This window comes from Camelus dromedarius, chromosome 13, assembly GCF_036321535.1.
Source record: "Camelus dromedarius isolate mCamDro1 chromosome 13, mCamDro1.pat, whole genome shotgun sequence".
NCBI lineage: Eukaryota > Metazoa > Chordata > Mammalia > Artiodactyla > Camelidae > Camelus > Camelus dromedarius.
The window spans coordinates 2,771,358-2,796,219 of NC_087448.1; the positions used below are offsets into that span (position 1 = coordinate 2,771,358).

A 24,862-nucleotide genomic window follows, 5' to 3' on the forward strand; every position below is an offset into this window, starting at 1 on the left:
GCTTGGGAGCGGCTCGCATCACCATGGCTCCCGTTCCAGTGGCTGGACCTCAGTCACGTGACCACCCCTAACTGCAAGGCTGCCGGGAAACGCGGTCCAGCAGGGGCTTCAGGAGAAAGGGATTTGGCGGGCTCCGTGGCTGCCATGGTGTGGCCCCTCGGGTCAATTACAGTGTCTTTAAGGCCCAGTCATGGCAAATCGGGTGGATACAAATGCTAGACAAGACCGGGGAAGGAAAACAGGAAGGATGGGGAAGAAAAAGATAAGATTTTGCCAAAGTAGGCAACGTGTGGGAGCACAGCTCTTTGATCAAGACTTCTTCCCCAAAATAGATAATAAAACATCACCTGCAAGTGTATAAAGTTAAATCCACTTGGGCTTCAAAATCTAGGCTTTTTATATCGTTGACTTCATGACACTTTTCCCAATATCATAGTTCATCTGTTTTAGAACCTATTTCTGACAGAGTCAGAAATATGAAATGACAGTTTCAAATAATAGCGTAATCATAGATATCAGAGAAGAATCAGGTCTTCGAGGTCTACTGAGGTCATAAAATAAATTCCTTCACCAACGTTAGCTGGTTATGTTTCAACACAATGCAAACCTTTCTGTCCCTTTAGCCTGGATCTTTCTTTCAAAGTCATCAGGTCACAATAATGTACAGAGCAGTCAGGAAGCCCGGGGCCCAGGTTCCCAGGGGCCAGCCTTCCAACACTCTGTTATCTTGAGCAGGAATATCTGTTTCCTATTTCCCACTTGCAGAAAAGGCAACTGTCTACCCTTTACTTGTCTTCTGAGCAGACCCAAGTTTCCAGACCTGGTCAGTGGTTTTGCTGAAAGACAATGCAATCCCGTCACAGTTGCTATTCTGCATCGCACCTCCCGCTGTGGTTTGTAAGTTCCTTATTTCTTGAATTAACACAAACTCATGGCAATTTCAGCTGCTCTGCATTTAGACGCCTAGTGACATGCAGTCACTCCTCTCCAGCCACCTGGCTGTTGAGATTCAAGCAAGCTCCTGCCCGTATACTTCCCCACCAGGGGTGCCCCCCCCGACCTCACACGCCTGACTCCTCAACTTTCTTACTCCATCTTTGCTCAGTGAGGCTTTAACTCCACCTGATTGGAAATTTCAACCCAACCCAACCTGCTTCCACACCCCTCTCGTCACTCCCAGTCCTGCTTATTCTGTTTGACTTTTTAAAAATGTTTTATTTCCTTTTACCATATTAAACATATTATCTAAACATTGTATATTGTTTGCTTTCCCATGCTAGAATTTAAGTTCCAAGAGGGCAAGGATGTTTGCTTTGTAGACCGAAGTTTCCCAGGTGCCCACACCTGTGGCTTGCACAAGCAGGTCCTCGAAAAATATTTGTTGAATGAATGAATGAATGCATGAAAATTCAAGCTCATGCAATCCACTTTCCCAGAATTCAAAATAATGTACACATATTATATGCTTTATGTTGTGCACGTTATGTATGAATACACACACCTAATTACACAGAGCTGCGCACACTAAAGCCACGCATGTTGTTCCTCATGGGTGACACCAGGGTCTTGCAGAGTCATGTTCATTGTGTGTGACTTTCACATCACATGCTGACTTTAGAACCGAATCTGTAAGATGGGAATTGACTTTAATATCCTCCAACCACCAGGATGCAACTGCTTATGACCCTATTTACCAAGTTTACTGGTACATTTTTAACATGAGACTGAATCAAAATATTTGATAAAGCTAGGAAATTTTCTATCTGTCTGTTTCTCAATTCTTCTGAGGCGTCTCCTGGTTGCCATGGAGATGGCAGTTTATTGAGTGCTCTGGGTTGGGATAAAAAAATGACTGAGATGTAGTCCATGTGTTCTCTACACCCTGCACAGCCCACCAGGGTCTACATCTACACACACACAAATATAACACAGCAAAGCAAGTTGTGTGAAAGAGACCCATGTTGCAGAGTTACATAAACCGAATTACAGGGGCCACGACTGTGCTCGGGGGGCTGCTGGAGGAAGGCCATCAGGAAGAAAGTCACATCAAAGAAAGGTCTGCAAGGTCACAGGCAAAGGTGGAGAACAGCCCACTTCTGGCAACGCACCCAGAATTAGGAGCGAGGCAGGAGCAGAGCCCTGTGTTGTAAAAGGTGTGGGACAACCGTGACTGGGACAGAAAAACGCAGTTATGTTGCTAAGTCACACTGCAAAAATGTGGCACCAGCAAGAAGGGTAAAATGTTAGGGTTTACCGAAGTTGGGTGTTGCACTAGTCTCCATGCTTGCTTCCTAGGTTTATAATATTCTGTAACAAAATTATTTTCGAAAATCACAAAAATGACGTATTTATCAAAATCCCAGATAAGAGTGGGGTCCTGCTCACTCAAGCTCATCTCCTGCATATTTTTGATAACACCTGCTGTGTTAGAATTTGTATTCAGAACACTGACCTTGGGGGAAACAAAAGGGAATACTAGGACAATAATGGCACGCATGTTTTGGAGCACTTACTATGTCGCAGAGAGCGTGCTAAACATGTGACATGTATTTCCTTCAGTCAACCTGAAATAAAATTACTACTTTCCATACCCACAAACGACATAACAGATCTGGGATTCAAAGCTAGATCTTCTCTTTCTTCTTTAATTTCAAAAATTAAATTAAGTTAATACTGAGTTCTTCTGTGAACTAGACTCTGCACTTAACCACCCTGCCCAGCGGCACCGTCGCCGCCCCCCTCCACAGTGGCGCCGGGCTCTCTGCGGCTTCCCCAGCTGGAAGGCGACGTGCAGATACATCATGAGAACTCTGTCCTCTTTAAAAACACAGTCACAATTCTGATTTCCTCCCTTCACTGTTTCTTACAACTGAACTTTCCTCATTGATCACAGTCAAGGTCTTCACTGGAAAAACGTTATGTATTTGAGCGCATTTAGGATACACATATGGAGCGATTTTACGAAGGGAAAAATACAAAATGTAGCATTTGTTTTGGTTATCTTCCAAGTTTCTATTTATCTATACAGGGTATGCCCCTTCGCTGCTGAAAATGTTGCCATTTAAGTCACACCATCAAATTAATTTACTGCCCTGCTTTCTTGCACGTAATAAGGGAGTCACGAGGGGTGCATGCTGATTTCCAGAAACCTCAGCTGGGTGGAAGGGCTTTCTGCGCAAGATCTCCTTTTGTTTGCAGCTTCCAAGTGAAATACAGATCATGCCTTCTGACACGTTGCTTACTGTCCATCCCCCGTCCCGTGTTTAGAACGGCCCCTTCTCGATGAAGGTCCACATTTTGTTATTTTTCTCTAACACTGTTTCTCTTCTGCGCCACAATGTATTTCAAGCAGACCACGTGACAAATAAAACGCATACAGAAGGAAGGCACTGGGCTTGCTGAGTGCTCTGCAACTCTTCACTTCTTTCGTATGTGACAGTACAGAAAGGTTTCTTTGATGGTTCAGTCGAACAAACCGCACGGCAGTCTGTTTCTTCACGCGCATCAGTCGCACACTGGCCGCCTTGCGGCGTTCGGCGGCGGCCGCGTCGGGAGCGAGCCCTCCGGCGCCGGGTCGCCGCTCTTTCGTCAGAAACCATCCGTGATTCTTACAGTGAGTATGTGAGTATGACAGATATTAGTAATAACTTCTTGCGCTTTTTAAAAAACAAAAGAATTTAAGAAAAGGTTGGCAAGAAATACGGTAAATGCCCACGATGAACGTCAGACCCTAAACCACACAGCACGGCGGCGCAGAGCAGCTGCCAGAAGGAAGGAGGCGGCAGAAAGCCAGTCGGTCAAGTTGGAACGCGGGTGTAAATACAGATAAACTCTGCTCAAACGAAAGAAATGATCTCATTTTTCAACGTCAAGTGCGGACCCCGGAACAGATGTGCAACTCGCAGCGTCCCGCCGAGGGCGGGCCCTAAGCGCTCTGCTTTCTCCGCCGCTCCGGCCGCCCCCCTGCCCTCGGCACCGCCCCCTTCTGCTCTATTCACAATCCGTGGGCCTCCTGGGGCTGGTGCCCCGGCCTCCGAGTCAGCCGAGGACGGCCGTCTCAGCAAAAACACCGAGAGTCACTCCAGGGCGGCAGCCGGGATGTCCTCAGGGCCCCCTCAGCGCTGGGCCTCTCACACAGACCCACTTCTGAGGGACTGCCTCATGCCAAGGGGCACAAACTTAGAAACACTTGTCTACCATGTCACCAAAGGCAAGTAGACAAATGGCATGGCATTTTTATAAACGCTGGTTCCAGAACCAACCTGAAGTGGCTTCTTTCAACCTATGAATCTAGTTTTGAGGCTTGGGACGAGTCACAAAGCCCCGCTCCAGGACCAGGAAGTGGGATTCCGTGACGTTGCACCTTCACTGCGGGTGTCACTCGCGCCCAGCGCTGCAGAAGGTCATGAGTGTTTCACGGTCTGGACCTGCCTTCTCCACGAGGAGCACAAATGAATACAGCCGTGCACGCGATGCGGCAAGGGGCTCGGCCTTCACTCGTGCCAACTATTTTAAGTAAAATTAATTTTTACTACCTTTCTGTTAAAGCTATTACATCTTGCAAAGTAATAGAAAAAATGATGGACTAGAACCTAAACTACATTTCCTGTATTCTGTACCTTGAGGAAAGAAACTGTCTATTGAAGTGCTACCCCTATTAGAAAATGTTTTACATTCATATTAAGAAGAAAGCATTTGCTAAGTACTATAAAATAGATGAACAACAAATCCCTTCAGTATAGGACAGGGAACTATACTCAATGTCTTCTAGTAGCCTTTAATGAAAACGAACATGAAAAGGAGTGTATGTACGCACATGTATGACTGAGACACGACGCTGCACACCAGAAATGGACACAGCACTGTAAACGGACTAGACTTCAATTTTAAAAAATGGGATTAGGCAGGTTAGCAAAATAAAAAAGTGAAAGTGAAAAAAAGTGCATGCTCTATGTAAAAAAAAAAAACACGTGTTTGGATAGAAGGTGAATTTTATGGATAATAGCAATAAAATCAAGTTGGTGTGTCAGTCAGAATTCTTATTTGCAAGCAAGAAACTAACTTGAGACTCTTCACAGGTGGAAGCTTTACTGGAAAGCAAAACAAGGAAGTGAGGTTAAGAAGGAAAGGTTTAGAATGTGGCCTGGACCCAAGGTGAATGCAGGGACCAGCGGTCTCAGACACGGGCTGGCTACCACCTGTGGCCACTGCATGGAGCCACCGTGGCTGGACGACACCCCTGCGGTGACACCGATTCTCACCCCTCCCACTGCGTGTCTCTCAGTCCATAACCCGTGGTTCGTCGACGCAGCTCACCTCACATACTCCCGCCTCGCTCTCAAAGGAAGGGAGGAGCGGGGAGTCTCCCCTTTATATTTTTACTGTGGTAGGTGAGAAACTGGCGTGGCCGGCAGCCAAAAGCACAAATCAAAAATATCCACTCCGGCCTCTTACGATTTCCATACTGACCAAAAGCTCTTTAAATTTTATGTAAACGTGGGATGGCGCCTCCATCACTTTTAATGAGTTATGGCAAGTTCATTCTCGGAAACAGGGCCTGCAAACTTGACATCCATTCAAACCTCGGACTCTGTGTTTTCCCTGTGATCTTTGGCAAATGACTAAATCCATCTCTTGTTTTCCCTGTCTGCAATAATGCCCATACATTTTATCTTCCATAAAGGGACTTCATTAAAATCACTGATGCTGCTAGTTAAAATCTGGACATCCTCAAAGAGGAATTCAACTTTTAGCCAACGTTTAATTCTACTGCTACATGCGCAATCAGCCCAGGACTGATTTTATAGAATTCCTGTTTAAGTGCATCACTAGGAAACCCAGAATGCAGTGTGCCTGTATGTGTCCGTATTTCCTCTATAAATGTCACACGAGAGGCATTTACGCTGAGAGACTTGTGGCTGGTCAACACCTAGTTTCACAGAACTCTTCCAGTTCCTCAATGAGGAGGCGTGTGTCCTGCCGTGAAACTGCCCACACTTTTGCATGGAAGAAAATGAACCTGGTTTTCCACTTCCTCAAAAAAAAAACAAAAACAAAAACAAAAACAAAAACAAAAACAAAAACACCACACCGTGAGGTAACTCGGGATTGTTTGCCTTTGAAAACTAGCCCTCACTGAAAGCTGAGAACGCGAAATTACTCCTGGTGACCTTCCCATTTCGCTCTGCTTTTTAGCTAAATCCATGAAAGATCAGAGGGAAAGTTCCAGAGATGCCTGTTCTTTGAATCTTTTTTCAAAATTAACCCTTTTCTCTATGAATCACAGAGGAGTGGGAGCCCTAGGAAGGACGTCAGAAGCCCCATCTTTCTTTCCAAGCAGGTCCCCCCGTGAATGACCGTGGATAAAGCATCCGTAATGCTTCCGAGGTAGAGTGAATGCATCTCTAAGGAACAGAGGGGAGGGAGACTAGGACAATCTCTTACCGCAAGCAATCAGCATTTTTTTCCTGTTTCGATGCCTGTTTATCAGTGCAAGTGATTTCAGCAGATTGCCTACTGTAAGATTTATTTTTAAGATTAAAATTATTGATTTTCTCACTACCTCCTCAGTGTTATTTAGAAAAATCTCAGGGCTAACTGTGCCTACTTAGTGTCAAATATTCAGATGAAAGCAGACCCTTAGCTGTATAGTTGGTTTCATGGAAACATCAGGATACTTAACTGAGTTTTTAAATGATCCTAATGTAGATATTTGACATAACAAAAGTTGCCCTGTAACTTCATGCACAATAATCTTGTTGCTAAAGCAATACTCTTTGAACATACTGATGGTAAAGGCTTTGGTATTGTGTTGGTTGCGTTGTGCACCACCTTGAATGCACAGTCATATCTTTTTGAAGATAATTATTGAAAACAGTATTTTTTAATTCAACATAAAAAGAATACTAAATTATCGGATACAAACCATTTTTCTCTCTACTAACACTAGTGTTTTTTTTTTTTTTTAATGATTTTCTTCTTTATTTTGGCAAGCTTTTTGAAGCCAAACACATTAAGCATACAGGTAACAGCACTGAAACACATCAAAACACAGTTTTGTGAACTGTAATCTCAGTTTGATTTTGCAGTGTTCTGATCACATGATATTTTTAAAGTGAATTTGGATGACATGGAGTGGGGAGGTAGTAACTGAAACACAACGGCCTGCCAGAAAGCCCTGGTGCTTCAAGCATTTTATTTCCATGTTGCCGTCACTTAAAGTCTTCCTGTTCAAGCTGAGGTCAGCGCAGTAACACTAACACCACTCGGTGGCTGTAATCCCCCTTCGTCTGACAGTGCCTTTAAAATGCCCCAGCAAAGATCACATTTATCAACTTCACTTAAATCATTTATTAATTTTTGTTTAGTTTGGACCTTTTTCTAATTTTTTTTTGAAACCAGCAGAAAATAGAGAGGTGTCAGCTGAGACAGAGGGAAAAAGGATGCAGAGTTGAAGAAACTCATGGCAGAGCTGAAAATACCTGTTCCCTACTCCGTGAAGAACAAACTCTCTGGGTCATGCCTTCGTGAATCTCTTCTTGTAATTTACCTTCAGTTATCACCACAAAGGGGAACACCAAGGGCTCATTACCTGAGTGGTGTGACTCTCTCTGTGTCTCTGGAAGGATGAGGTTCCACCCCCGGACAACCTGGACAATCCATCCTCTTCAGGTAAACCTGTTGAGGTCAACACAAAGCAGCAGTCAGACTGTGAGACCTTCCCCCAATACAGGTAGCTGGGCGCCTACTGAGTGGACTAAAACTGCTACATTTCAATGGAAATGAAGGTCAGTGAACACTCACTGAAGGGTCCATTCCCCAGGCGGCTCAGGAACACCAAGAGCTGCCTGGTGTCACTCCACCTGAGAAAAGGGGGATTGCACTGGCAAAAGAAATGAAATGAGAGTGAAGAAATAGGTCATAACAGCACAAAAGGGAGCAAAGAGGTCATGGAAGGGAGAAGGGAAAGTCCTGTAGAGCCTGAGAACAGACTGAAGGAACCCCAACGTGGGAAGAGGAGCAGGTGGACACCAGGGGTAAACGGGCTCGGGGGATTGCAGCGTATGTCTCATCTGAGGCAGAGAAGAACAGAAGTCAGGTAAGGCGTGATCCAGGCACGTGTCGGATGCACTCTACGGACTGCTGACTTCGTGTGCTCACCTCACACATGGAGGGAGGGAGGAGGCCGGGTAGAGACCTGTGAGGGAAACGTCAGGGTAGCTGCCCATTCACACGCATGCTATGACTTTGGTTTTTATTGGACAAATCCTCAGGGATATGCTAGCTCTGAAATATCTAAGCTCTCATGACGTCTGTGTATAGGTGGTGTTTACTGAGCACTGATCTGAGCTGGCATCGCCGTACTAGGTCCTCATCACAATCCCACGAGGCAGTTCCTTTGATTATCCCCATTTTTATGATGATAAAGTGAGCACTGGAGGGTTTAAGTCTTTCTCTCGGGGTCCTAGAGTTAGCAGTAAGCATCAACGCTTGGGTCTGAACCCAGGGAAACAGGAAGCAGCCAACATTGCCAGGAACTGGCCGAGCCAGCAGTTCAGTCCAGCCATTTTCAACCCGACTTCTCAGCTACGGTGGAGGACATTTAATGAAATGAAGTCCAAACCAGAAACCATGTAATGTGACTTGGAAATATTTTTAACTCAAAGGAGGTGTGGGGCAGGGTTTTCTGAACGCCTGAGGAGTTGCTGCTTTCTTTACAAGTCTACCTTCTGCTGCTCAAAATAGATAATTGCACAATATCCCAGCTTGTCAAGTGAAGGCTTGCTTCCCCTGCTGGTTAGGCTTTGAATCAGACAGCAGTACCTGTTCCAAAGGATCTATACAATTCCCAGAAACAAAGTGATATTGTAAAACCCGCATCTGAATAGATTTCGTGGACGCCAACCAAAGACTCCTTCGCTAGCGCTCTGGACCCATCAGGAGCTTGGCTGGAAAAAGCCATTCTCAGATGCTCTCAGAACCTGCATGGTTCAGTGCTGCTATGGCACCAGGTCCAGCACGGCCCGGAGTCTGGCGTCTGTGCAAAGAATGCAGAGCTGCTGGGCCTGCAGACAGGCTCACCCAGTCCCTCCCGGTGGAGAGCCCTTCAGCATCACAGATTCCCTTACAAGACCTCGAGGATAAATACAGCGCACATAAAAAGAGCTGGTCTTCTCAGAGCGGTAAATGTAAAACCAAACGTGATGACTGCATTCTTTAATTGCCATTTTTCCTGATGCCCAGCAATAAAATGTATAGCCATCGAGCCGCAAGAAAGAAAATCACACTGAACATAAAATGGCCTAGATGGAATTTGTTATATCTTTATTTCCCCACAAAATAAACATCTTTATATTCACAATATTTTGTTTGATAGAACTACAATGTTCCAGCACTAAAAACTGTTCTCTAATCTAATGATAAATAACCACAAGTCCAGGGAATAATTAAGTATACAAAAAAAGATCCAAGTCTGTGTTCACATCAGTAAAAGGATGGCAATTAAAGTAAGTGATAGCTATAATTACCCAGACATAACTATATTTCAGCAAATGAACAAACAGATAATTATTTCTGGGAACAGAGGTAGCATGCAGATACTGGAATTCAAGGGAAATCATTTCCTTGCAAATACCACTACTTCTGATTCAATTAAAACTTCAAGTTATTTTAAACCTTTATTTCCATCTTGTGCCTTTATTTGGAATGCACGTTGACTATATACTGTGAATTATGAATCAGCACTGCCAACTGATTTGAATTATAATGCTCTTGTGTATATCATGAGCTCTACGTGTATAATATTTGCTCAATTTTTATCGTGCGAAGGAGGAGAAATTTTCTGACTCTGCCCCTGCATAGGACTTAGCGGTTCCTATGAAATATGTAACTTTGTTGCAATCAGTAAATGTCTGCCTCAGTATCCCAGCATCCTGCCGGATATTTTAATACTCATGGGAGTCTTCAGGAACCCAGGAATTCATGGTTGTCACACGGAGATCAACAGAAACACGCCAAGCTCCTTTGAAAGACTGAAATCCCAAATGAAATAATTTTCCTCTTGTGTGTATAATTCTTGAGATTTTCAAGTGGTCTTCAATGAACAATGACACAGAGCTAGCTTTATTTTAAAATCTGGTCTCTATAAGCATTTCTGGGATAACCTATAACCCTCTGTTCTAGGGTTTGAATGTACACTATCTGTTACATACTGAAATTTAGAAGCCTGGTATTCCTAATTATGCAATTTTAAACAGTGAATTTCGGGCAACATATTCTATAAAAATTTCCATTTGGTCTAGAGAGATTTTTGTTTGTTTGTTTGTTCCACAGGTTTGGGGGGCTTTATTTTGATTTTTAGAGTAAGACTAGGAATTTTCTGTATTAAGTTTTCTAGGATATTTCCCAAGTCATAGCTTTTGGCTTTGACTGAAAACTCAAACTAAATATTTTGGTGAAGGGACGTTTCTATTTTTTCCTCTCCTTATGGTAGGAAAAGTATCACTCAAGGTGAGCTGGAGAAAATGTAGCAGAAGGGAATGTGCATATGGTCATCTTTATTAAATATGTGTATTCAGTTTTGATCATCCAATATATTCTAAATTCCCTCTTTGTTCAGTGGCTAGCCTTAAAAACTCCAAAATTGAAATCTTCTTACTAGATATACACAACCTCTGTGAAATGCTCTTCCATCATACTCTCATTGACTATTGCTACCGCTCAAATTCCATTTTTGTTATTTTAGGAATTTTTAATTTCAATATACAGGTATCCAATGTTTTTGTTATCCTTACCTTTTTTTTTTTTTTTTTTTGCAAAAGGTTATCATCAGAGATTTCAGAAAACAATGGTGTTAAAAGAAAGATTTTTATCTCTATATTTCCATCTAAACACACACCCGTAAATCTGAACATCACACATTAACATGGAAAGTTTTACAAGATGCCTATTTGAATCAAGTTGGAGTAATCCATCATGAACACTCAGTGTGATTTTAAGGGTGGAAAGTTGGGAGATAATTCTAATATGCCACAGAGAGGGCTTGGTTACTTTAAACCTTGGTAGTCCTGTCTGATGAGATGCAAGGAATTGCATACAACTCATGGCTAGTGGTAGACAAAGCAATCTGAATTTGTTGACATAGATATACACTACATGAGATTCCTAAGGGGGGAAACCAGACGGTTAAAACCACATGTATAGTATAACTCAAACCTTGTAAAAACAAAACCAGATATATTACATAAATGCACACATATATTTGTATTAAAAAACAGAATTTTTCACATGGCAGAGTATCAGACATGTTTAGAGTATTTCTAGCTAATAGAATGAATGGTAGTTTTTACTCATTCTTTATTCTTCCCTGTATTTTCCAAATTGTCACATAAAACATGTATAGCTTTTATAACCTGCACAGAATTAAAGCAGCCAATGAATAATTATTTATTATTTAAGAGGCCACTCAAGTCAGAGAGGAGGGAACTCAGGGAAGGCGGACACTGCAGGACCCGGGCGCCCGCACAGGCTTGTCTGTTTTCGGTGGTAATAAATTCTTGGTAACTGCAGTTCCTTTGTCTAGAAATCTTTATTGCTGGTATAAAAATGCTCTGTCTTCCCAGTGTCATTTCCTTCCATTGCACCAAAAAGCCTCTGTCTTATGAGCCAAATGCTTCTAATCATTATATGCAACCCCTGCTTAATATGATGGGGCAGCATTCGTAAACACATTCGGATTTTTTTCTGTGTGTGTGATTAAAATAATCTTTTTTTTTTTTTTTTTCTGGTGCCACCAGAACATTCCCACATCACCCTGAGGACCTGAATGCTGAGCTTGAACAAACCCTGATTTAATCTGCTATCCACCTCCAGACCCCTCCCGAGTACAGCCAGCCTTGTGATGAACGTTGCCTGGCTAGTTCTCATCCTGGATCCATTTGCCCCCTCCTGCTGCGTAGGTCAGCAATGAACGTCTTTGGGTGAGCATGTGTTCAGATGAAAAACTACCTCCCCATTCTTCCTTGGACCTGGAGGGAAGCCAGAGACGGGATGATGAAGCCGGAATCTCTGACGCTCACGGAGGTCCAGGGCCCTGGACCTCTGACATCCATTCGGAAATCTGCCTCCCTCTTTCTCTCCCATTCTTTTCTTTACTTGAGGAATTGTAATGACCCCTCAAGCCAAGAGATGGAACGCTGTCAGCCACCCGGGGGCTCCCAACACCCTTTCTCCGAATCTCTGTGGCTCTTCTTCCTCTGGGTAAAACCACTGCCCTAAGTGAGGTGGAAGCCCTGCCACAGACCCCCCACCCTGGCCAGGCCTGTCATGTCGTACAGTGTGTCACAGGGTCACGTGGCAGCTCTAATTTGCATCTAATTACCAATGACTTTGGACTTTATTAAAAATATTTTGTGTGTATTCACTTCTCCTTTCTATTTCTCTATCCAGTGGTTTTTGTCTGTTTTTATTTTAAGTAAACCCTGAATATGACCCTTTATCGGTTAAATGCGTTAAAAATGAGTTCTCCTGCTACGTACACATTTTCCCCTTGTGGTTGGCACCCTTGTGTCCTGTTAACTTGTCTAAGAAGTCCTTTATTCTCCCGTCGCTGAGGTTAAAAAATTATTATTCTGTATTTTCTTCTACACATTTTATTTTACATTGGACACTTAGACCTACAACCTGTGAGGAACGTTTTGTGTGTGGCCCAAGGTAGGGGTCAGGATGCATTTCTGTTCCTCACGTGGACAGCAGTTGATCATCCCTTCCCCAGCATCCCACGGTGCCGGTCCTGCCGTCACTAAGTGGCTGTTGATGGCAGCTGGGAGAGTGCTCTGTTTATTTATTTATTTTCCCCTTCCTCTTCATTTCTTTTCTCCACAAGAGTTTGTGTAACAGCGGAATTATTTCATCCTTAGAATTTTGACAGAACTTACCAGAAAAGTCATTTGGGCCTCGAGCTTTCCTTGTAGGAAAGGTTCCATGTACAAATTCAACAACTGAACATTTACACTACCGGCTAGCCTTACTCCGGCTTTTCTCCATTTGGTAACTTGTCAATTTTTGTTTTTTGACAAACGTCTTCATCTAAATTAACAAATTTATTCTGGCATAAAACTGTTCAAAATATAATGAATGGTCATTTTTAATTTCTACCTGATTTCTGGCCGGTCTCCCTTGTCACTCAGAGTTGGCTCTTTGTGTCCACTTCATTTCTCTGTCACCTTTGAAAGAGAATTCTCAATTTTGTTAATGTTTCAAAGATTGTTTAAAGGTTTACCCTTCGGCTGTGTTGCTTGTTTTATGTCTCAGTAACTTAGGTTCTTCCCTTTTCTCAATCTATCCATTTCTTATAGACGCAATTTATAACCTCCCCACAGACAAGAACTGTTGTTTTTAATATTTGTGTTTTTAATATCTTTCCCTTTTCTACCGATTCGCTTTTAAACTTTCAGCGTCCTCATGTTTTGCAGAAGTTTCAGACTTTAAAATACTGTATTAATCAGTTAATCGTTCATGTGAACTTACACTAAGAAGCTTTTAAACTTAACGGAATTCAATTTAATTATTTTCAAATGTGCTTTTAGGCCTGCCATCTGAGAGCTTTCTATTTGTCTTACTTCCAGATACTCCCAGTTTACCCCTTTTGCTCTCTTCTGCGTTGATTGACTTCTTATGATTCTATTTCACTCTGCTAATTTGGAAATTATATACCCCATTACCATTCTTTCAGTGGTTGCCTTTGAAATTATAACCTGCTAACTTGATTTATCAGTGTATAATATTAAATATTATTTTGACCCCCTCCTGCCTTCACTTACAGTTTTATTGTTGATTTTTCCTTCTTTTATCTCTGAGCATTCGGGGTCTGCCCATGTTTAATTCTTTCAGGGTTTTTTGCCCCTAAAAATATCCTTAACTCCTATTCATTCCTTCGAAAGGTTTTTATTGTCTATAAAATTCTAGGTTGGTAGTTCTCATCTGAGCATGCTAAATGTGTGATTCCATTGTCTTTAGACTTCAACTGCTTCCTTAAAGGTAATTTGTCTTTTTTTTTTTAAACTCTGGTTGCGTTTAAGATTCACGCTTAGTTACCCAGTGCTTCAGTGCAATGTGCCTAGTTTTCTCTTTATTTATTCTGCTCAGGCTTTTTTTCTTTTTTAAACAAAAGTCACATTTACAGACAGAAAGACGCACCTTTATGATGTGTACCTGTCTATAAATTCATAGGAACACATGCACCCCTGTTTGCCGACAGCGCCACACGCCCCTCTGCAGCAGTCTGTGTCCCCTTACATTCATGTGCTGATGCCCTGACCCTCAGGGTGACGGTTTCAGGAAGGGGGACCTTTGGGAGGGGGTTCTGTCATGTGGGCAGAGCACCTACAAATGAGATTAGTGCCCTTATAAAAGGGACCCCAGAGAGCTAGCTGGCTCCTTCCCCACATGAGGACAAGCAGGAAGCTGGCGACCTGCGGCCTGGAAGAGCGCTTCCCTCCGGGCTGGCACCTGACCTTGGACCCCAGCCTCCAGAACTGTGACTCGTAAATCACTGCCCTTTATCAGCCGCCCAGCCTGCGATGCCCAGCCTGCGATGTCCGTCACCGGGCCCAGCCCCTGCCACTACACACAGCCTCTGGCCGCCACTCGGCTGTCGCTGTCCCTCGGTCTTGCCTTTTCCGAAATGGCATCTACACAGAATCGCACTTGGAGTCTTTGGATTCTAGCTTTTTTTCACTTGGTGCACTGCGTTTGCGGGTCGCCTGTTTTGTCCTGTGTAATAGCGGTTCATCCTTTTTTCTTGCAAAGTTGAACCCTGCACTGGTCGGCCTGTGAACTGGCCCCCGATGGGCCCACCTGGAGGCACTCACATCTCATGTCACCCCCTCCCATGAGACAATGGGACGCGGGATCCGAATCTGACAAGCAGGATGTGGCAGGAGTTCTGGTGTCCCCGTGTCCCCCGAAAGCAGGCTGTGCGGGAGTGTGGCTTCGTCTCAGGCGCCGTCCATGGACTCCTCGCTCCGGGGGAAGCCAGCTGCCCTGCTGTGAGGCCCCCGGTGTGCAGAAGCCCGTGTGAGTGATCTTGAAACTGGGCCAGCTCTCCAACCAGCCTCAAGATGACATCATTTTGGCTGACGGCTGACTGCTTCCTCACCAGGGAACCAAAAGTCACTCATTCAGCCGCACCCACCCAGACTCTCCTTGACCCACAGAAACCACAAGACAGCAGCCTCTGAGTTCGGGGCAGGGGGCAGTTCCTACAGAGCAATAGGGTGCAGCCACCAGCTGGAGGGGCTTCGTTTGTTTCCAGTTCTAAGTGATGGCAGCAAAGGCGGGAGACACACTTGCGCGCAGGTGCCTGTGGCATCGCTTTCATTTCTCTTCGGTAAATACCCGGAAGCGGCTGCTGGGTCGTCTGGAAAGTGCATGTCGAGCTTTGCAGGAAAACCGCCAACTCAGACCTGCTTCTCCGTGCTCTCATCCAGGCTGGAAAATTCTCTCACGTTCCTCAGCAGGTCCCGTCTCTCGTCGCCGGGTCCTCCCTTCTCTCCCCGGATCCCCAGGAGCCTCCTCACCACGCCCGTCAGGCCTCCAAGCCATTTTCTGGCATTTCCATTCCTCTCTTTTGCTTCTTTGTGTTTCATTCGGGATACTTTCTGATTTATCTCCCACTTCCCTGGGATTTTTTTTAATAGCTGTGTCTAATTAACTTTAGACTCATCTCCTATTATCCTTAACTTTACGACTGTATTTTTCAATTTCAGAATTTCCATTTGACACGTTTTATGGGTTCCCATTTCTGCTGAGAGTCTCACTCTTTCATCTCCCTGGGCGTAGTAAACAGACTTGTTTTAAAGCACGTGCTTTTGAACGCCAATCCTTTGAGCCCCCTCGGATCCTCTGCCATGGACCGGTATTTCTGCTCGTCGTTTTTCATCTTATCTGGTGTCCTCATGCGCCTGGTTCTTTTTGATTATGGGTTGAACTCTGTATTTGAAGAGCGGTTTGCAAGAACATTCTGAAGCCTGGGATGCTGTTTCTGCCCTTTGGGATGGATGTATGCGCTCTCCTCCCCGGTGCCTGTGGATTCCGTCAGTCCGGGGGGCCCTCAGCCCGGCCCCAGAGAATGAGGTGGTTCCCAGCTGAGCTGTGGTTCCTGGTTGCTCTTCTGGCCTCACCCTCTGACTCTGGCAGGTGCTAGACTCAGCCTGTCCCACAATCCTAGGAGGCACAGCCCAGCTTCTCAGCTGCCTCCTGTGGAATGAGGGAGATCCCCAGTGCCTTCAGAGAAAAGCTAGAACGTAGGCCTTTTGGCTTGGCCTTCACTGCCCTCCACACCCACCCCCAGTCCCTTCAAGAACAGACTGTCTGATAGAGAACAAACCTATGGTTACTGGGGGAAAGGGGAGGGTGGAGGGAGAAACTGGGAGTTCAGGGTTAGCAGATACAAACTACTGTACATAAAATAGGTAAACAACAAGGACCTACTGTACAGGAAAGGGAACTATATTCAATACCTTCTAATAACCTATCATGGAAAGGAACGTGTATAACTGAGTCACTGTGCTGTACACCCGAAACTAACACACTTGTAAATCAACTGTACTTCAATTAAAACAAGATTTGATGGTAAAGTTAAATATGTGTGACAAAATATTAAGAGACAAAATATTATGACATCATATAAGACATCAAATATTCAATATAGAAACAGAAACATGCACGTGGAATAGAGAGAAAGCACACAATGAAGTTGCTGCTGTAACAGCTCTTAGCTCTGGGTGGTGGGATGTGAGGTCTGACAGCTTTTAAGATGTGCTAAATGTTCTCCGATAAGTATGTGTCATTTTTAAAATCACAAAAATAACACTGAAAAACAAAATCTCTTGGCATGCCAGAAAAAAAAATGAACACCATATTGTATACTTGGAAGGGGCTGAGAGAGTAGAACATAAATGTCCTCACCACACACACACACACACACACATACACACACACACACGGTAGCTATGTGAGATGACGGATGTGTTAACTAACCTTATCTTGGTGATCGTTTGCCAAATACACATGTATCAAATCATCATGTTGTAGCCCTTACACCACCCAATGTTATATGTCAATTATATTTCAATAAAACGGGGGAAAATTTTTTTAAATGAAATAAAATAAAAGATAAGGTTGGTCTGAATTTTGCATTCAGACAATACTAGAAGCCCTGGGTTTCTTCAGTGTGGGAGAAATAGCTTTTTATTTAAGCCACTACTGACAGGTTTTGGACACACGTGGTCAAACGAATTTCTACACAAGTTCACTGGTGCACTCACATTAAATACTTAAAGCCAGTCTGACATTTACCATTCCTTCAATATTACTTTTCTTCACACATTTTAGGTAGGAAAAGAAAAAGATAATTTTTCCTTAAAAATACCGTTAGAGCATCCATTTCCTCCTTCTGCTCAGTACAAGTCTCATTCTCTACTGGTTTCCACAGGCCAAATACTCCAGAAAAATCTCCAAAAAGTCAGCTAGTGACGAACGCAATTTTAATTCTTTAAGTTAAAAATAAGACGTTGACAATATACCTCATGGCGATATTTCATGTTCTAAACCAATCCCCAGTGTTTAAGGCTGCTTCATTCTTACGTCAAAAAGTTCAGTCTTCCTAGGCAGTTGGCACAGCTTAACGCTTGTACCTACTCACTTCTGAGTTTGAAGGCGCGCTTACCATTTGAGACAGGATTCCCATTTTCAGCGGTGTCGGCACTGGAGAGTGAATTAGATAACTGGATTCCGTGGTTATTCGCGTTTCCATCTTGGGTCTCTGATGCCACGTCTGGTGCACCAAGATCATCTCGGCTCGTAAGGTTCATGTTGGTTTCAAAACCTGAAATACAGGGCAGAAAAAAACATTATTCTTCTTTGATAACATGTACTGAATAAGTTAATTCAAAGAGTAGAAGGAAGTCATACAACATTAGTTGCATTTGAAACAGTAAATAAATAATCATCCTTAATCAAGTGTATGGCCTACAGAATATTCACCAAATTTCGCCACAACGCTGTTAAACGTAATGGGATACGTGAGACGATGATGATGAATTTCCTGATCTGTTATTTTCAAGCGTATCTGTACAGAATTTTTGATGTCCTCGGTCTAAGAACGGGTCATTAGAGAACTGTCTACCTTGAGAAGGCTATTTCCTCCAAGAAGCATGGCGCTATATCCATGTTTCAGAAGCTTTCTGAGTGTTTAAATGAAGTCGAGCTGAAGCCACCTTATGGTTTTGAAAAGATAAATGTATTTTCAACATTATTATAAAATTTGTTACTGTCTGCTCAGGAGCACTAAACTTCAAAGCCCCACTTCTGGCTGCTGCGCAGTGACAGAACTCGCTGAGCGTCTGGTGCACATCCCACACTGAGTTCTCCGAGGCACAGGGACACAGAAGCCGCTGTCAAACTAGGCTGAAGAGCCAAAAAAAGGAGGTCCCCCAGACTGGGGGGTTTTTGTTCAACGCCAGGGACACGGTGCAGCTCCTGCCCCTGGTGGCGGGGGCACAGTAGATCTGCCCGGCTCTGAGTTAGGTTTTCTCAAGTTTTAGGCTAACGTATTATTCAAAAGGGATAATAAGCAGAATATTCTGGATTCTACTTTCACGGGGCAGAACGGTTTCTCTCCCGTGGTCCCGAGGACGGGAAGCAGAGGGGAAGGGGCGGCCGGCCCGCCCTTCAGAGCCGGACTCCCGGGTGGACCCTCCTCTCCCTCCTGGATGCCGCCCACCCCGGCCCTTGAGACCTGCGCCCGCACAGCACTCAGGCCGCGAGCCTGTCCCTAGGTGCTCCACGGGGACTCAGGTCTCGGGGCTGGGGACCTGCCCTCGCTCCGCCCAGGGGACCCGGCCAGCGCAGCCCCCCGCGGGGCGGCGACGGCGTTAGACGGGAGCGCGGGGCGCCCAGACCTGCAGGGGGGCTGGGGATGGGGGGGATGGGGAGGGGGAGGGGGGCTGAGGCAACGCCAGCAGGGCGCTGACGCCCGGCAGAAGGGTTCCCCCGTGCACCAGCCGGGAGACGCCGGAGCTCCTGACGCCTCGCACTTAAAACCCGGTGAAAAAGCCACGGCCCCGCCAGCGGCGAACAGGGGCCCTCGCGAGGCGCCCGCGGGGACCCGCCGGCCGGGGCTGAAACAGCACCTGCTCAGCCAGGCCAGCTCTGCTCAGCCTCCCTTCTTCTGACCGTCTGAAAATGAGGGACGCAGCTTTGGCTTTAAAGCTGTCTCGAGACCCAGACGTTCACCTGCTTTTACTTCTCTTTGAGCTATTTTTTTCACTCTTCAATTCAGCTGTTCACTGCGTGCTCGCTCTGCGCCAGGCACCCTCGGGGGGCTGCAGGGACAGCAAGGAGCACGGCAAGGAGCTTGGGACGCCCCTCCCAGGACGTGACAAGCGGACAAGGGAACTAAGGAGCGGGCGGTGGGCAGTGGTGGTCTCCCAGCGCGGGGGGGGGGGGCTACCGAGGCGGCCCAGGGAAACCTCCCTGGGGTCTTGTCTAGGCTCAGAGGAGGCAGCGGAAGCAGCAGCTGTGTGGACGGACAGCCTCCCCACCCCTAGAGCAGGGAGGAGCTCCCCTTTCCCAGGGAACCGGGCAGAAGCACGCTTTCGAGAGGCGCGGGGCGCAGGGGCGGGCGAGAAGGCGGCATGCGGATCCCCGGAGGCCCCCGCAGGCAGGAGCTGAGGTTTCCTTCCAGCGCGATGGTCGGTTCTGGAGGGAGGGAAGCAGGGAGCAGCGCCTGGGGAACAGGGACGCCCTCTTACACCTGTCAGCACAGGACTCAGAACTCAGAGGCGCTCTGGGGGCTCCTGGTACGAATACATGACGCAAGCTTCCTTCATAACTGACTTCTACCTCATGAACAATGGGTGCATTTAAATTACAGTCAAGGAGGAAGGAACAGCTCAAGTGGCAGAGCGCAGGCTTAGCACGCATTCGGTCCTGGGTTTAATCCCCACTGCTGCCTCCAAAAACAAACGAATAAATAAACCTAGTTACCTCCTCCAAAAAGGTAAAAATTAAATCATACGCAAAACCTCCATTTTTACTCTTAAAGTTTAATTTTTTTCATATTTCCTATCAGCAGGTTAAATTGTAGCCAAGAAATGTTTTAAAAATTGGTCACGGGTTAGGCTGTGATGCTTCTGTGATCCACTAAAATTTTCCTTATGTTTTTATCTTAAAAGCACACGTCTGTCCATCCAAGGAATGCTCTGGTGGGAATTAGGCAGTGAGCCCTTCCGAACCTAAGATGTGAGAATGAACGGTCAACCTGATGAGGCTCCTCCCCGTTGTTCTCACAGCAGTGACCGGTTCCCTGCCAGTCCTGGGGCTTGACGCTCACCTTCAGTACAGTTCTGAGCAGCTGCCATTCTCTGGCCTATTTTTGAGATGAGGTCACTGAGGCCTGGGATGGTAAACCTACCTGCAGACATTTCACAATCAGTCGGAGATGCAGCCAGGCTTAGACCTAGGCCTGCAGGGCTCCGCCCACACTCCCGCCTCAGCGCGGCCCCTCCTCAAAAGCCGTCCCTCCTTCTTCCACCTGCTGACTCTAGGATACGGCAGCTTCTTTTCTGCTCCTTTCATTCATCACCGGTGCCCCGGTGGTAATGAACTCGGAGCCCCAGTTTGAAAATGGTACTCTAGCCACTGAACCAGAGCGGGACATCGACCTCTCCACTTTGGGGTTATCCTTGTCCATGAATATTACCCGAGGGTTCTTGATTACTTCATTCTGCGTCAGGCTCGGCTCGTAGGCACCCTTTTACTCCAGGCCGAATCCACGTGCAAGACGGTGTGCGCCCCAACTTGTTAATTTCTCAATTCAGCCACAATGAGGGTCAAAGGCGGAAACTCTCAACTGCCTTGATTTTGCTGCAGTGTCGGCTGAGTGCAGGAACGGTTCCTCTCCTTAAGGGTACACCCGCTCCTCTGCTTAAGCACAGGAGGAGACACACCAGGAACAAACCGAGAGGACTCTGGCATTCAGTCCGAAGAGGTCTCAGCCACAGCAGCGCAGGTGCGAGACGGATACTTCACGGGAAATTAAGAACCGGGTAACACAGAGCAAATGAAGCCATCATAGTTGTTCACGTTTCCAGGCAGGGGTCAGCAGGGTTTGAGGGTGAAGAAAAGGCACACCTAAAGAACATACTTGAGATTCTCAATGAATCTAAGCAAACAAGTGGGGGAGTGAGTGCTGGAAAACCCCTCATAGTGAGCCTTTTTGCATCTCTGCATCTTGTGCAATCAGCGGTTTGTGTAATCCCGAGGCAGCCCTCCCGTCGGGCACATCGTGACACGAGCTGACTGCAGTAGCTGCGGTATTTTCTTTCAGCCTGTGAACCGGGGTTCCCGGGGACCCGTCTGGGGCTGTTCTCACAGGTATGGGAAAGATGAGTCACTCAGGGATCTGGCTCAAAGATGAAGTCTTGGCCTTCACGTTAGGATGTGATTACTGAGCACAAGCAGGTAAGCAAGGCACATTTAAGTCGAGTATTAATCGAGTGAGAGAATTCTAGCAAATCTCTACATATGAATACAGGAAAAAAAAAAAAGAAGAAGAATTCAATGGTCCAGGGCTGGCTTCTGGATAACTAAAGTGTCACACGGGGTAGTTAGATCTTTTGAAAACTGTGGTCTTCAATAGGAAATGCTACTGCCCCCCCAACCCCCTGGGGATACTGGACAATGTCTGGCGACATTTTTGGTTGTCACCCTGGGGGAGGTGGGTGCTACCAGCATCCAGTGGGTAGAGGTCAGGGATTCTGCAAACCCCCTACAATGCACAGGACGGGCCCCCACGAGGACTCGTCCCACCTGGGGTGTCCATGGGGCCAAGGTTGGCAAACCCTGTTTTAAGCTAAGTCAGATCATGCCATTTGCCACTCATGTCTCTGCACTAGTTTCTTATTTTGTTCAGGTCCAGATGCAAAAGCTTCCTGAGGCTGAAAGACCCCCCCATGAACGCACTCCCTGCTGGTCCTGAACCTCATTTCCAACAACCCTCTTGCCACCTGCCCCACCAGCCCCACCGGCCCCACTGGCTTCTCGGCCTCCCCACACTCAGCCCCTCACTCTCCAGGCAGAGAGCGCAGGGCTCTGCTCCAATTACCCTGAGCAGAAAGGCCTTCCAGCCCCTTTGAGACGACAGCACCCTTCTCCCCCCCCAATCAATTTCTGTTCCCACAACCTGCTCTAGTTTTCCTCGAAGTCCTCACCAATGGCACATCCCATTTCCATTGTTTGTTTATTTCCTCTCTCCTCCCTCTAGAAATGTGTCAGCACGAGCTCAGATGCAATACTGGTGCCTTCATGGGTGCCCCTGCACACAGTAGGAGCTCAACAAACATTTGATGGAAAAAGAGAATAATGAATAACAAACAAATAATACAATAGCCTTGTATAAAAAATCATTTCCTAAGAGAAAGCACACTTTCTGTAACTGTAAAAGAGTGGACAAGTTTGTGAACCAAACAAATCATGTGAATTATGATACAGAAGTCATGCATCACAGTACTCATTTGTCCCCACTCACATGAGATTATTGGAAACGAATAAAAGGATTTCCACTGTTAATAACACACCTTTGAGTTCTAATCCCTATTTAAAATGAGAAGGTACGGAAAACGTCTCAGTGTGTGAGTACGCACGTTTTACTTATTCAAAGGGCCAGAGCTGTTTGCTTTCTACCTAAGGGTGTTAACTTGCAGAGGATTCAACAGGCAAAATATAAAAGCAACCCAAGCGCTCACGGACGGGTGACTGGATGAAGAAGATGCGGTGTGTGTATATACACACACACACACACACACACACACACACACAGTGGAATATTACTCAGCCGTGCAAAGAATGAAGCCTTGTCATCTGGGGCAGCAGGGATGGACCTAGAAAGTATTTATTATGTTAAGTGAAATGAGTCAGGCAGAGAAAGACAAATACTGTATGGTTTCACTTATGTGTGGAATTTAAAAAGACAACACAAGTGACCACACACAGAAACAGAGACATAGATTTAGAGAATGGACAGGTGGCTGCCAGAGGGGAGGGTGGCGGGGGGACGAGGGAACCAGGTGAGGGCGACTGAGAGGTAGAAACTTCCAGGTACAAAATAAATGAGTCACTCGCAGGTATGAGACACCAGGGTGGGGAATACAGGCCATAGTAATACAACGTCTTCCAGAAACAAAAGCAAAGGGCTAGGGCTGTCTGCCGTCTACCTGAGAGTGCTGCCTGCAGAAGCAGCGCCTGCAGGTACTGGACATCTGTCCCTGACGGGTGGCGGCACGTTGGGTATTTTCACTATGTTCCCACCATGATCACCGATGAGTCTTTCATGCCCGTCCTCCCAACACGCAAGGTCCACACACAGTCACTCCGCAAAGAATCTTACTCTCCATGGTTTTGCAATGTCTAATGTCAATGTCTAATTACAGGCAGTTTGGTCAGTGTTGACTCTGGGATCTTGATGTCTAGAGACAGTCAGAGGCAGGATGACCACAAGTGTACAGTGGGGGCTCCAGACCCCACCCCACTTGCAAGGGCCAGTGACAGTCAGGCAAACACCCATGTGAACATCTCTGGACCTGACTGCTTTCTCTGACCAACTTTCTACAGCAACACTGCTGCAGCGATAGATTAGTTATTTATTCTCTTTTCCTTTCAACAGACATTTGTGGAGCATCTGGTACGTGCAGGTCCTGTTCAAGGCACAGAACAATGAGTCCTTGGCTGTATTTCCTCATTTTAAGTTAATGTCCACTTTGCTCCCTAAATTTTTGTCCTCTTTATTCTTTCCCTTAAAGAAGTCCCTCCTTCTGCCAATGGGACAAATTTCAACTTCTTGAAAACAGAGAACACAGAACCTGTCCTGGGCACAGAGCGCTGGGGAGTAATGCATCAGCTCAGATCCTGCGTCCTGGGTTTACTCTGGTGCACAGCAAATGTCCCAGGCTTGCACATACATACATATATTCGTTTTCATATTTTTTTCATTAAAGGTTATGACAAGATATTGAACATAGTTCCCGGTGCTATACAGAAGAAACCTTTTTTTAAAATCTGTTTTTATAGATAGTGGCTAACATTTGTAAATCTCAAACTCCCAAATTTATCCCCTCCCACCCCCTTTTCCCAGTAATCAGAGTGCTGACTGTGTCTGCGGGTCTGTTTCTGTTCACTCTTTTAAGGTGCGTTGCTGTTTGACACGGGTCCTGGGGCAATGTCCTGGCGGGAAAAGGCTGACCCCACGCTGCCCATAGGACCGCAGTGGCCACTTTCCTGGACGTGAGAGGAGTGAATACGCTCACGCCGGGGGCTGCGTTGAGGGGAGGAAAGAAGACGGGGTTTTGTTGAGGGAAAGCAGAGGGGAGATTGAGGCTAAGAAGAGGTAGGTCTCTTGGGGAAGGAAAGCACAGATTCTTCAGCGGGGGAGAGAAGCACCTTTCTCGGGACGGGGAAGACCCCTTGAGTAAGTCTGGGGGTTAGAGAAACACGCACTGCAGTGAGCGACTCAGAGGCGAACTCACTCCCAGTCGACGTCCAGAAGACAGCGGCACAGTGGCCGTCCCTCCCTGGGAAGCACTGAGATGGCCCTGAGTTGGTGGCCACTCTGGGGAGCTGATGGCGACCCAGAAGCCAACCACGTTCCTCCTCTAAACCAGGAGATTTCTCCAGGGCTTGGACACATGTCTGTTAAGTCTGACACAATTCAAATTGCATACGAAGATGTAGCCGAGAGCTTTTAGAAAGATACGCCTCAAAGAACTGGCTCCTCAGATGCTCCCATCTGAGAGGGGCGACAAGA

General features: G+C 46.0%; 1 protein-coding gene across 1 annotated transcript in view; it reads right to left on the reverse strand.

The window, feature by feature from the left end:
• The window catches only part of MYO16 (myosin XVI), a 350,065-nt gene that overhangs the window by 14,643 nt on the left and 310,560 nt on the right, over window positions 1-24,862 (reverse strand). Inside the window, exons 33-34 of the mRNA XM_064492981.1 lie at window positions 17,729-17,887; window positions 7,592-7,677 (exon numbers count right to left, since the gene is read on the reverse strand). Coding sequence (XP_064349051.1) covers window positions 7,592-7,677; window positions 17,729-17,887 — 245 coding nt within the window. The remainder of the gene's footprint in view (window positions 1-7,591; window positions 7,678-17,728; window positions 17,888-24,862) is intronic.